Genomic DNA, 14,761 nt, shown 5'->3' on the forward strand with positions numbered 1-14,761 from the left:
CTATGCCTACAGGATGTTCTGATGGGAAGTCACTCCCGAAAATCATGTGATTCAGGATGTTGAGAAGAAAAACCCTGAAATTGAGAAGGTATTGATGCAACAATGCCATTGTGTAGGCCTAGATTGTCTATAAGGCTGGAAAAGGTCCATACAAAATCAGTACGCATCCATGGACCAACAAGTGTAAAGCCAGCCAACAAAACCCAATGATAAACACATGGAAAGATCTCAAATAATTTGCCACGTTGGACATCACTAATAAACAAATATTTCCAAAGAAACTTATGGAGGCACAACCCTCCGAATACTGTTTACAGTTTAGACAGAGGTGCCAAAGTGGCAAAGTTACAACTTTGAATGAGCATATCCTACCCGATTTAACACGCTTCACATAGCTTAACAGCATAACGGTGAACTGAAAAATAACTTCCTTCTACAAATGATTTCCGCTCCTTTAACTTAAACAAAATCAAACGAATGGCGTTAATGGGCACCTGCTGCCCCTGGCTTTTTTCAACAAAGAGTAAAGAAAATCTAAATAAGGTCACTAATTTAGGTATTGCTAACAGCCTAGCAATACCAGAACAAGCAATTGGCATGCTTTCACAAGATGAGCGAGGCTACGAGGAAATCATGCCTGCTTTGTGTGTGTGTGTGTGTGTGTGTGTGTGTGTGTGTGTGTGTGTGTGTGTGTGTGTGTGTGTGTGTGTGTGTGTGTGTGTGTGTGTGTGTGTGTGTGTGTGTGTGTGTGTGTGAGTGTGTTTGTATGTATATGCGCCAAACAACGTTGATGCAATATATACCTTAATGGTGTCATGGCATCGTTTTTTTCAATAATTTTGTAGCTATGAATGCTCTGTGATTTGGCTTTGGTGAAAAAAATTCTCCGGTGCTCCTGTTTCACACTGTTCTAGTGTGGTGGAGGAGGTGGGCGGGGAGGAACGACACGATTTTGGCTCTTACTCATGAATATTCATGACATGCAAATGCATCACCTCTGATTGGCTAACAGCACTGTCCGTCACAGCAATAAAACCAATTCAACTTCCAGAGAGACTCAGAGAGAAGGAGAGAGACACACAGAGAGAAGGAGAACGAGAGAGAGACACATAGAGTTTGAACGAGAGAAAGACAAAGAGAGGAGGAGTAGGAGAGAGGAACACAGAGAGAGGGAGTAGGAGAGAGAGACACAGAGAGAGACACAGAAAGGGGGAGTATGAGAGAGAGGGAGAAGGAGAGGGAGACACATAGAGAGACACAGAGAGGGGAAGCAGGGGAGAGAGACACAGAGAGAGTGAGTAGGAGAGAGAGAGAGAGAGAGAGAGAGAGAGAGAGAGAGAGAGAGAGAGAGAGAGAGAGAGAGAGAGAGAGAGAGAGAGAGAGAGAGAGAGAGAGAGAGAGGACCACTGGGCTCCTTGGGGGTTTCTGGTTGTTTGAATACAGAAAGAAGAGCCGCCTCTGGGCACTGTGGCCGGGGCATTGAATCAGAATATAGTGAATTACTATTCGTTATTAATTACATTCATTATAACTTAAACATTTGTATTCTTCCGGTTAATCCTGGTAATGTTTCTCAAAAAGAATGTCCTTAATAATAAATAATAATAAATACAATGTAATATGTCAATCAGTATATATGAAGAAAAGACACGCTTACACATAAGAAGAATCTTTGCAAATTAGTCGCTTCTCTTTTTCAAATATTATAAACAGTGCTTTTGGATCGCTCATAGGCCGTTCAACACAACACCATAAAAGAGCATGAGCAACAGCAAGACAGCTGAACGATGTACTGGCCCCAGCTTCATACCCATAGAAAAATGGGTATCACAACGCAATCCCTTCTCAATGTTTATTATGATATTGTTAAAAGCAAATTTCTTAGTAAAAATTGTACTGTTATTCAAGTAACTTTAATTGAGTTACCGGTACACTTTGTTAGGTACATGCTTTTGCTCAAAGAAGCTACAGGTGGTAGACTGCGGACATTGTGGATTGAATCCAGATCCATTTGGCTGCGAAACCAACACCCTAACCATTGGCCTATTCTAACCTACATAATGAGTGGATGTTGATTGGGATGTTGTTGTTGGGATGTTCACAGCTGAAGACTGAAGAGTGAGGAGCTGGTGTGATTTTTTTGCAGGGAGCTTCAGATTCCAGGGTGTGTGTTATGGTGAGTTTGATATAATGATGTGTTTGGCTGGTGTGTGTGTGTGTGTGTGTGTGTGTGTGTGTGTGTGTGTGTGTGTGTGTGTGTGTGTGTGTGTGTGTGTGTGTGTGTGTGTGTGTGTGTGTGTGTGTGTGTGTGGATGAGGAGCCCCAATACAGGGTCGGCCTCACAGACACAGTGGAGACAGAGGCCCTGTCAGCTGCCCTTCTTTATGAGCACGCCTTTGTGTGAGTTTGTGTATGTGTGGCTGCGTGTGTGTATGTGTGTGTGTGTGTGTGTGTGTGTGTGTGTGTGTTATGTGTGGCTGCGTGTGTGTGTGTGTGTGTGTGTGTGTGTGTGTTTGTGTGTGAGCGTACTTGCATTTGTATGTCTGTCTAAGCGTAATACGTGTGTGTGTGTGTGTGTGTGTGTGTGTGTGTGTGTGTGTGTGTGTGTGTGTTTGCGCCTTCCTTCCTGCCTGCCTGCCTGTGTTCATGTGTGCTTGCATGTTTGTGTATGTGTGTGCTTGCCTGGGTGTGTGTCTTTGTGCATTCATGTGTTTTCTTAACACAAATACAGTGCTGCCCTTTCCTGGTTATGAGTCAGAACCCAGTTGTTCTCCTCACCTCAGGTTCTTAATCCTGGAGCCATTCTCATTGGGCCTTGTAGCATCTTTGGTGGCTGGACATATGATGTTGCGAAACATTGGAGATGATTGACATACCGTTCTATTCAGGTCTATCACTTTTACAACGACGTTTAACCACAGGGGACTTCCGGCTTAGCGAACTATGTAGTGACCAGGGCAGGAATTTCACCGGCGGCCACGACCGCCATGGCCGTGATGCCCTTCGGTAAATCGTATGCCCATCGGCCACTGTGGCCTTGGTGCCCAGCGCTCTGCTCGTTTAAAAAAAAAAAATCCCCCCTGTCTGTGCCCTCTTCTGTCAAATCCACCCCGGAAATGGAATGTTAGTAGATGTACTTGATTGGTCAACACAACAGTAACAACAAGTCAACAAGTGTGACCAATAAAAATGCAAGCGTTAAAGAGCTCTCATTGACCGGCTACCCGATCCCTACAGCACAGCGATCCCGAAGACAACATGACAATAAATATGAGCGTTTGAAAAACTATATATATTCTGAATCAAATAGCTTTTCAGTTGCTTAGCTTTTTTATTGGCCAAGTAATGCGGAGGCGTCCACATAAGCTACATTTCCCCAAGCATTTCTGAAGCTCAAGCGCAGCAGCGCTTTTTGCTGCATTCTAAAATAAAACTTCTTAGGATCAGTAAGTCTGTTTGCCTGTTTATTGTCCAGTTAACTGCTCCTGCATTATTTCAGCTACAGAAAGCATTCAACTATCAAAACGTCCAGCTCTTTAACGACATGATGGCTATCTCTCATCGTTTTTCAATTATTTCAACTTTTTAAACAATTACGCTTTTTCTGCTTTATTTTTTACAATGTAAGTCAATGGCCTTCTCTCACAATTCAACTACTTCATGCATTGTAAACTGGTTGTAAACCATTTAACAAATTCAACACACTTGTATCTTCAATAATCTGTAAACCGAATTTCGATTACGTTTATACTTTTTCAGTTTTCAATTGGACTCAATGATTTACGCCGAGTTAGAGCGCGGAGGACCTGCAAGCAGTGTTGCAAGATTGGGGGGCTTTTCCCGCCGAATTTGACTAATTTTTACGACGGTGACGCTAGCGTTGACGTTAGCAGTGACGCTAGCGGTGATGTTAGCTGGGATGTTAGCTGTGACGTTAGCATTTTAGGGGGTCATCCCTATGTTCCCCGGGTCCTATGTTCCCCGGGTCCTATGTTCCCCGGGTCCTATGTTCCCCGGGTCCTATGTTCCCCGGGTCCTATGTTCCCCGTTTTTCCCAAAAATGGTCCGATGTTCCCCTGTACATATTTCCCTGTACTATACATACCGGGGAGCATAGGACCCTTTTTGGGAAAAGCGGGGAACATAGGACCCTTTTCTGGGAAAAGGGTCCTATGTTCCCCGCAATCTATCAATCTTTAAAAATATTTAAACTTTGACGCGACATTCGCGTGATGACAGCCAATCGGCGTTCAACAGCGTGGCCACTGAGTGACATGTGTAACGTAACAGCCAATTAGCGTTCAACCGGCCAGTGCAGTGCAGTCCGGGGTGAACTGCAGCATGGAGGAGAAAGTGATTGTTGCCGTTTGCGACTCCCGGAGCTCTTTATATTTAAGCAATAGATCATGCCAGGCTGTGGTATGTGCTCATTATACCACTGGGCGTTGTCCGGCCCCGACGCGCAGCGGAGGGCCGGCGACCCCCTTCACAGTGGTATAATGAGCACATGCCACTGACTGAAGTGATCTATTGCTTTTATACGGTTACTGTTATGGCGAAACGAAAGTCATAGACACACTACATTTAAAAAGAAACCAAGAAAGTCAAAGTAGCCGTTTTATTAAAGACTACCAAAAAGTAGTCCCTCCTGGTTGCCTTCAAAATGCACGACGGTCGCTATGCAACACACTTTAGCGTCCCTCCGAGAGAACGGTTGTAACGGTTTCCACTTCAAGGCGCGGAGTGATACTTTCACAAAATGATCGGGCGTCATAGCAGTTATGTATCCGCTCATTATACAACGGGGGACCTAAATCCAGCGATCTGATTGGTTCCCAACTGTTGTATAATGAGCATATACATAACTGCTATGACGCCCGATCATTTTGTGAAAGTTTGCATATCACTCCGCGCCTGGAAGTAGAAACAGTTACAAAGTAAAACATGTGTTGGATGATGGAGAGGGTGTAAATGTTGTTACTCCGGGAGTGAGCTAGGCGATGGAGAGACTAACGAAAGCTTAGGCACACGGCGAGTGAACTGCTCCATAGGATAAATTGCCGGCGAACCGCTCTATCCGAGCCTTCTCTCGGAGGGACGCTAAAGTGTGTTGCATAGCGACCGTCGATGCATAGCGGCAGCCAGGAGGGACTACTTTTTTGTATTCTTTAACAAAACGGCTACTTTGACTTTCTTTGTTTCTTTTTAAATGTAGTGTGTCTATGACTTTTGTTTCGCCATAACAGTAACCGTTGTATGAAAGCAATAGATCACTTCAGTCAGTGGCATGTGCTCATTATACCACTATGAAGGGGGTCGCCGGCCCTCCGCTGCGCGTCGGGGCCGGACAACGCCCCTTAACAGTGGTATAATGAGCACATACCACAGCCTGGCGTGATCTATTGCTTAATTACACAACAGTTAAGAACCAATCAAAAAAAAACAGACCGGGGAACATAGAACCCTTTTTTTAAAAAAGGGTCCTATGTTCCCCAGTCTCATACAAAGAGGGGGACATAGGACCCGGGGAACATAGGACCCGGGGAACATAGACACGCTCCCCATTTTAGCAACCATACTTTCGCAGTTGGTTTGTCCGAAACGCATTCTAGTTATAATTTGTAATTCAATAAAGATAAATTACTTATGGAAATTCTAATCTTAGAGACACTAATAGAGTTTTAACATTTAACAAATTCAACAAATTCACTCTCACCTTTTTCCTTTTTAAATAGAATGCCAAGAAAGGACAGAGTGGAGAATTATCGCAAAAAAATGCTCTTTGATATAATTACACTGTCTATTTAAGTGAAATCAAAATCATGTTTTTTAACTTATGGCCTTGATGCCCTGGCATTTGGCCTTTGTGACCTCAAAAAGATTGCCCCGCTGCATGCCAAGTGGCCTTGCCCCTAAAATCACGGAATTCAAGGCCTGGTAGTGACACATGCTTTTGGGAGCACCAGCAGAAAGTGAATTTATATATTTTTAAGGCACATTTCAGTCAACTCTTCTGGAGTATACTTATTTGGATTTGTCCTACGCAGTATTTCTTTGTATTTTGACCGGCTAAATGCCTCCAAAACCTGCGAAAGCTTTTACTTTGACAACCGATTCTGAAGTGAGCTCTGAACTCCGTGTTCTAGCAGCATGGCGGATATCTCAGTCTTATAAAAGTCTTAGAATCTCACAATAAACATGTTTATTATGGTATTGTAAACACTTATAGATAGTCTTATTGGGGTGTGGCTCACGTTGGAGCGAGCACGGTTGCTTCCATCGTTTGGGGATGGGAACACTTGATGTGCAGGGGTGGATAACTCCGGATTGGGGAAAATACTAAGGAGGGGGAGGTGATCATTCTGGGAGGGGGTATATGTGTATGTGTTTTTTTTACTGTATCTCATTGTAGTAGTTTTTCTTTGACCTATAATCCAGTGTGCACTTTCACAAAAGTATGGCAATGTTGCTCAGGCTGCTACCCATCCAAATGCGAGTATTATTATATACTCTGCAACAACTATTATGCGCTCTTTCTACCTCGCTTACATCATACAATGGCTAGTACAAACCTCTCGGTAGGATCAGAGAGCACAGTCACATTTTTCTCATGGAACGTTGGGGGAATAAACGGGCTTGGTCAACAAAAAGTTGAAAGGGGATGTAATATTCCTACAAGAAACACACCTACTTAAGGCTGACCAACTGAGACTCTCGAGACCGTGGATTGGTCAGATGTTTCATTCTAAATTTGAGATTAAAACACGGGGGACAGCCATACTCATTGGAAAGAAAGTGCAGTTCATTCCTACTATGTCTATCTCAGATCCCAATGGTCGCTACATAACAGTAACAGGCATGTTGTATCAGACACCGGTTGTCCTGTTTCTGCACATAATTGGGATGACGTTAAATTCAGAAAAATCTTTGGTCTGAGCTTCCTGATTTGAATGCCCATAACTTGATACTAGGAGAAGGTATAAATTGTGTTATAGACCCCGATCTAGATAGATCTAGCACCAGCACAGCTGTACCCTCAAAGAGATCGCAGGCCCTGTCCACTTTTATAACCAATAATGGTTACATTGACCCTTTTGCCCCCTACAGTCAAACAATACTCTTTCTTCTCCCATGTCCATTACTCCTACAAACGCATTGATAACTTTTTCTTTGATAAGGCTCTATTACCATCTCTGTCATCAGTAGGGAGGCACGATAAAAAATAAATCAAACCGATACCGATAACCGGTACTGACACAAGTTTGTCTATAGCCGTTTTCACACATGTCCTCCGTCTTCAGGAGGTTCGACCGTGAGGGTCATTCACACTTATTCACACTTGATGCCCGATATGCGGACATCGGTGTCGCTCAGACATCATTAGAATCCACGGAGGGTTTAGGGGGGCAGGCTTTCAAGGGGCGGGATATGACGTAGGTTCGCAAGAGGCGGGATAAGGACGGCCCCTGTCACTCAGGTTTGTTTTGGTCTGACAACAGACAGCACGGAGGCAGAACGGGCAGATCTCATCGCGATCATCTTAAATGTTGCTGCAGTGATGCATTATATATGTTGCATCCGCAACATCCGCAACGATCGATGAAAGATTGGAGCATGAGTTACAGACAAATAGAAGAAACTACGAAGAAGAAAGGCGTTGCGGCGACTGCGTTACCGGACAAAAGAGAGCGTATTTTTTTGCTTCATTTCACATCTAACAAATACTGGGACAGATGTAGTTTATTTCTGTGTTTAACTGGGAAAAATGGGAGTGGAAGGCCGGGACCCTATAATGTTCAGCTAACTGTTGTAGATAATAATTGATACGAAAGTAGCGTATGTGTGTGTGCGAGAATGCGTGGTAGCGTGTGTCTTTATTGGAATTATGTAATAATTTCTGTTATCGGCCCGATAATTATCTTACATTATCTTACAATTATATTACAGCGACTGGAAAACAGTCGCTGTGAGAGTTCAAACACTGGAGTCTTACACTGCACCTATATGTACTGTGGTGCTGCCACACGCTGCCTTGAGGTGTAAAATCTGCAGAGGAAGGCTTCAACATACACATGTATGTCAAAATCTCACTATTTCTCTAACCTCTTCAGAATGTTAACAAGACTCCCTCTGAAATTAATAAATCTGAAGTTCTCAGAATATAGCAATGAATATAGATAGATCGCTTTCATCTAAAAACCTGGTTAAAACCAGATTAGTTTCTACCTTTAAACGAAGCTACTCCCCCCAACTACGTGAAGTGTCCCTAATATCTAACTCTAAGCTTAAACTTAATCCGATGCTTGTGTTGCTGGATCTCAGTGCTGCGGTCGACACTATCGACCGCAGCATTCTTTTTTCCCGTCTTGAGTGCTATGTTGGGTTCAGGGATTTTGCTCTTCGCTGGCTTGATTATTACCTCAGAGATATAACACAATTTGTTCTCTGGGTTCAGGACCGAAGCATTGCAAACTACACCTTGGTGTTCCACAAGGGTCGGTCCTTGGTCCATTGCTTTTTGCAATCTATATGCTTCCCTTGGGCGATGTTATCCGCGCCTATGGAATCAGCTTCTATTGCTATGCGGATGACACCCAACTCTTTATTCCTGTAGAATCAGAGGACTCATGCCAGATCCAGAATATTGATTCCTGTCTGGCTGCAGTGAATAGTTGGATGTCAAAGAACCTCATGCAGCTTAATACTTGGAAGACAGAGCAGATAATTATCATCCCAAAGCAGGACCAGAGAAAAATGGAGGCAGTCTCGCTGTGTTTGGATCCCGCATAGTGCCTGTGTCAAAAATCTTGGCGTCCTGTTTGACCCTCTGCTCTGTTTTGATCAATATGTTAGAAGTATAACTGGAAATGCATTTTTTTCCACCACGAAAAGTCTCCAGCTTGTGCAGAATTATACAGCTAGACTATTGACTAGAACGAGAAAATGTGATCAGCTTTCCCCCTATTCTCACCTCTCTGCACTGGCTACCATTAACTACCGGAGCGGATTTTAAAGTGCTACTGCTAACCTATAAAGCCCTGCATGGATCAGCACCATCCTACCCGAAGGACCTTTTCATTCCTTATAGTCCTTCTCGACTCCTCCAGTCTTCGGTAGCTGGCCTTCTTTCGCTACCAAAGGTTAAAAAGGTATCAGCAGGACAAAGAACGTTCGCCCATCGAGCACCCTATCTATGGAATAGTCTACCAACTGTAATCAGGGAAGCTGACTCTGTCGAGCTATTCGTAGCAAAGCTAAAAAAGTATCCATACATCCTTTCGTTTGGAACATAGGGATACCAAAACTATGCTGATGACGGGGATGATATCAAATGCATTGATGATGTGTGTCGGTGTCTGTCTGATCATGATGATGTTTCTGTTTCTGACTGTATTTTGTTCTTGCTTGTCTTGGCTCTTACTATGTAAGCAGCAGTCTACATTTCCACTATGCACTTTTCCCCTCTAAATCAATATTCGTCCTATTCTAGCGTCATGGGCGTCAGTTTTTGGGCGTCAGTTTTATTTGCAATGTGCTGGGGACAGAGACGCTTTCAGAAGTGCATTATCAGAAGTGGTGGGTACATTGAGGATGCACTTTTTTTTCTCTTTAGTGCAGTTAATGAAAGGTTCTGAATGACGGCACACCCATGTAGCTTACTACTAGAGCTGTCAAGCGATTAAAATATTTAATTGTGATTAATCGCATTAATGTCATAGTTAACTCACGATTAATCGCAAATTATTTTTCTATGCTAAATATCCCTTGATTTTTTTGTCCCATAATTCTTCTCATTTTAATTCTCTTATCAAAATGGTGAAGTGCATCTGCTTGCCTTGTGCAAATGATTTTTTATTGATAACAACATTGGCATATACTGATCAAAACAGGACGATACAAAAAAAGAGCCTATAGTGCAATTAAACGACCCAAAGAAAAAAAAAACGCAGTTAAAATTGGTTTGCGTTAACGCCGTTATTAACGTGTTTAACTGACAGCTCTACTTACTACTGAATAAAATGTATACAAAAAACTGTGATGTCTGACATGTTTTATGAAGAAAGCGTTTCCAAAAAGCATTGGACATATGACCCACTATGTTCTGATCTGATCATGTTCTGATACCTCATCATTGCATCCCAGCCAAAGAGTATTGGTATTAATACCATTCATTGTCCAAGCCAGGCTGGCAGCTCATACAAAAAATAATCCACAACTACTGTGCCGCATAGGGAGCCCACCCACCCCTCCCCCATCTTAGAATTTATCCCAATGTTACAATTGTGGCAAATTGTTGACATAGAATCGTGTACCCTTAGGCCACGTAGTAGCAGTACGTGGGTTTTTTGGTGGATTTGTTGGCATACTTGTCCTCAGGGACTCTCCTTATGGTTTACCGGCCAGCAACCCATCATCGATTTAAAATGTTTTGCCTGTATATATATGTATGTAATGTATGTCAAATAAGGCACCCATTGAACTCCTGACCATCCCTGGAAGAAGGGATCCCCCACTCTGCATTCCTCCTCAAGATTTCTTCCTTGCTGATAAAGGGAGTTTTTTATTGCCCTTTTTGGGGCTTGGGTCAGGGGGGTGTCATAAATATTTAGCCTGTTAAGTGCTTTGAGACTGTAATGGTGATTAATGGCTATCAAAATAAAATTGAATTGAGTTGAATACCAGAAATATGCGATAGATCAGATTCACTAACAACTGACTCGAAGCAAATTAATGATGTATTTATGTCATTTTACTCCAAACTCCCTATCTATCACGCTAAAAGCCAACACTTTGCTCTCGAGGATTAGGAGAGGTGGCACTGAGGACAGGGTGTTCCTTTATGCGGATGACTTATTGCGCTACATATCAGATCCAGTTGCCAGTATCCCATGAGTCCTCTATCTTCTCAATGAGTGTGTTTCTGAATCAATGATAAAGCCAGCAACATCTCCCAGTCCCTTCAGCCCTTACATTAAGCAAGCAATGGTTTTAAGTATCTGGGCATTAACATAAACCAGTCTCTCTGCTCTCTACGTAACAACGAAGGTGAAAGCTGAAAAATAATATTTCCTTAAACTGGATAGTATAATTCACTTCTGTCTTTTTGGTTTGGGTGAACCTCCCTCTCCATGTCAGCGCCAATTTGTAATAACTATCTTTTCTTGCCTGCTAAACTTGATTCTTGGTTTGCTGTATGGGGTAGAGAACAAGGGGTCTAAACAAATTAAGTGGTTTATATAAAGATGGTCAATTTGCGGAATGTAGTTACCTACGTGATAGCGATAATATGCGCCAATCTTTCAGATTCTGCATTTTGTAAAGACCCATTCCCCTGCATTTCCACAATTGCTCTGTATTCCTCAGGTATCGAACGTTTCCTCCCCCCAAAAGGCTCGATAAGGGCCATGTTTCTTTCCCTATGAGGCTATTCCGCGTGATGAAAAATCGATAAGCAGAATTAGAAGGCTGAATTGGGAATTTATTTTTTGGATGATTGGTGGGAGGATGCGCTCAGATCACTATTTTTTGAAATCCCAGCGGGGGGTGTGGTCTTTAACAAAAAACAAGCTAAACGTAATTGCATTTTCATCACTTATTGCACGCAGGAGGATACTGTTGCCATGGAAGGACGAGCTGCCCCCATTGTCCAAGTCATGACTGAGCGACTTGCTGTTATTTCTATTAACAATTCCAGGATCATCTGACACATTTTCCGTACGTTGGCAACCAATAATTTCATACATAGTAAAACTAGAAAAAAAAGTCTGCCAGCCTTATCCTTAAAATATAGCTTTAAAGGTACACTGTGTAGGAATTTCTCCCTACAGTGGTGAAATTTTAATTTGGTTTCCAACGAATGGTGCTCTCCAGCGCCTCGCTCTTTCAAATGTGCGTTGCAACCTGGTTGCAACTACAATATTTGGTATGTGCCAAGAAGTTATGAAAATATTATATATTTTGTATATATGCTATTATTATTATTATTAGTAGAAGTATATATATATAATTTGTTTTTGCCATTTTTTTTGTGTGTTTGTATGTGTGTGTGTGTGTGTGTGTGTGTGTGTGTGTGTGTGTGTGTGTGTGTGTGTGTGTGTGTGTGTGTGTGTGTGTGTGTGTGAGTGAATGTTGGTGGGAGGGGGTGTAGGGATTTGAGGGGTGGAGAGACAAAAAAGACAAAGAGTCATCTGACATGATTGTTATTCTGTATCTGTGCTCTTTGAATAAAAACGTTGAAAGGAAAAAGGATGCCTACAGGTAGGCTGAGGACATGGGGGATCTAACACAGCCAACACCCCCACTAAACCAATTATTATATTTACTGTAATTATTTCTGCATTAGTCACGTTTTTTTTGTCCACATGCTTGAAGAAGTTTAAATTAATTCATAGGTTTTATTTTTGTTCATCAGGAAAATTCTATCTTATATAGGCCTTGCATGGGATTTAAAGCCACCATGTAATCCATCCACACTTCTTGTGACAAACAATGAAAGTGAATAGGACAGTGACCTTCCCTTCTTTCCTCCATTTTTCTATATTCTGTTGTCCATCATTGCAGTTATTTTGCCGGCTGAGAGGCCTGAATAGATCCTCCTCCAGAGGGAAGCTTGCCAGTTGTTCTCAATATGTTAGTTCAGAAAGAAGGGCAGTGTTCAAGCAACAGCGATCTAACCAACACTTCCTCAGCACGTCACATCACTGCACACGCAGCCGTTACACAGCAGTGGCACACTCATTAAATTCCAATGAAACAAAGAGACGGAGGGTGTGATGGGAAGAGAGACAGTCGAGGAGAGTGTCATTTGAACTCGAATTTCAAAGCTTGATCCAGCAGGACAATCACAGATTTCCAAGTCAACTATGGATGAGCATAGTAAAGAACAATGTAAACACAACGTCAGCCAGAACCTCCTTCTCACTTCACATCCCTCCTCTTATCTCTCAACTCTCTACCCCTGCTGCCACCAGGTCCCTCCCCCCCCTCTCTCTCTCTCTCTCTCTCTCTCTCTCTCTCTCTCCTCTCTCTCTCTCTCTCTCTCTCTCTCTCTCTCTCTCTCTCTCTCTCTCTCTCTCTCTCTCTCTCTCTCTCTCTCTCTCCCTGCCTTTCTAATGATTAACACACACACACACACACACACACACACACACACACACACACACACACACACACACACACACACACACACACACACACACACACACACACACACACACACACATACACACACACACACACACACACACACACCAAATGACGAAATGCCAAGCGACAACCAACAACCCTGATGTAGTCAGACAGACAATCTGCTCCTCCGGACAAGAGTTTGTTGCTTGGTAACCTATACTGGTAGCGAGGCAGTGTGTGCATGTCATTATATACTGTAGGTAGGAAGAGTCTATGCATCCTGTTTTAACAGCTTGTGTTACAAAGAGTGTTGCGATTTCGTATGAGGTGACCTATTTTTTCCATCATGTGAGCTCCTATCTCAGCTGTGTGGATCCTAACTCTTCGAACACAGCGATCCTGTTGGTGGTGCTACATAAAGGAAATCTTTCATCCCAATCTTTCATTTAGGATAAGACATGCCAGGACAGCCCGGGGGAGATAAGTCTTGGGGACTTCATGCGGACGTGGGCGTCAGCTGAGCTTCAGGATTCACCCTTCATACGTCCAACAGGGAGAATCAACCCCAGCTTGGAGAAGCAACATATTCACAAAGACTGGTGTGTTCTCTACCGACTCAGAGAGAAAGAGCCCTGAGCTTGCTAAGGGTGCTAACAGCGCTTACCTTTGTTACCTTTGCTACCAGGGTGAGATCTATGCTAGCTAGTGTAGGAGATCATTCCTTATGCTAACAAATGAGGTGTTCCAGGGGCTGCTGCTGGTTTTCCCTCTGGTAACATTACAATAACTTATTTCATATATACACACTCACAGAGAAAGCCAGACAAACACACGCACACACACACACACACACACACACACACACACACACACACACACACACACACACACACACACACACACACACACACACACACACACACACACACACACACACACACACACACACACACACACACTGACATACGCACATTCCACATTCTCTAATGTATAAATCCGCAGTATATAAGCCTTGAGGCCTGCAGGCTGTTGTATCAACAAGTTGAGGTTTATAGAATAGCTGGATGTAAATGGTCAGTCCTTAACAATGTTGCTAAAGTTGTCAGTGTACACTAAGAATAAACAACTTAAGAGTCCGTGAAGGCGCCATTGGCTTTGGAACACAAGTTTCAAAGGCACTCCAGAAAAAGAAAAACAGAAAACCGCTAGCTAATTGCCAGTTTGCTTAACGATAATTTTTAATGGAAAAAAACAGCTCTGTTGCTGCCCAAGGACAGCCAATCCAGTAAAACACGTCAGGCTTCCGTCTAATTGAGGTCAAAGGATCTTTGACATTAAATAAAAATTAAAACATCCTGTTTCCATTCAATCGTTTGGTTCCATATTTATAGGATGTTCTTGTGGTCAAAAATATGTATGCCAAACAGATTAGTTTAGAATCCCATCTCTCAATCTACCGAAAGAAGAATTATAATTAATTACATTTTGGGTTGGAGTATCAATTTTAGCTGTTTCTATCTAAGTGAAATTTGTCATATACTGTACATATAACCAACACCAAGAAAAATCTATGGCACAGTACAGCACTGTCTATCCCCAGATATAACCCACACCAGATATACTCCCCGTGGTA

General features: G+C 42.7%; 1 protein-coding gene across 4 annotated transcripts in view; it reads right to left on the reverse strand.

The window, feature by feature from the left end:
- Positions 1-14,761, reverse strand: part of LOC130374079 (septin-9-like) — a 77,150-nt gene that overhangs the window by 32,015 nt on the left and 30,374 nt on the right. The window contains exon 1 of one of the 4 annotated variants that reach the window (XM_056580669.1): positions 373-428. The exons of the other annotated variants lie outside the window; for them this stretch is intronic. Within the exon in view, the coding sequence (XP_056436644.1) occupies positions 373-406 (34 nt within the window). The 5' untranslated portion in view covers positions 407-428. Of the gene's footprint in view, positions 1-372; positions 429-14,761 lie in introns of those variants that run through there. 4 annotated transcript variants of the gene reach the window in all.

This window comes from Gadus chalcogrammus, chromosome 2 (genome assembly GCF_026213295.1).
Source record: "Gadus chalcogrammus isolate NIFS_2021 chromosome 2, NIFS_Gcha_1.0, whole genome shotgun sequence".
NCBI lineage: Eukaryota > Metazoa > Chordata > Actinopteri > Gadiformes > Gadidae > Gadus > Gadus chalcogrammus.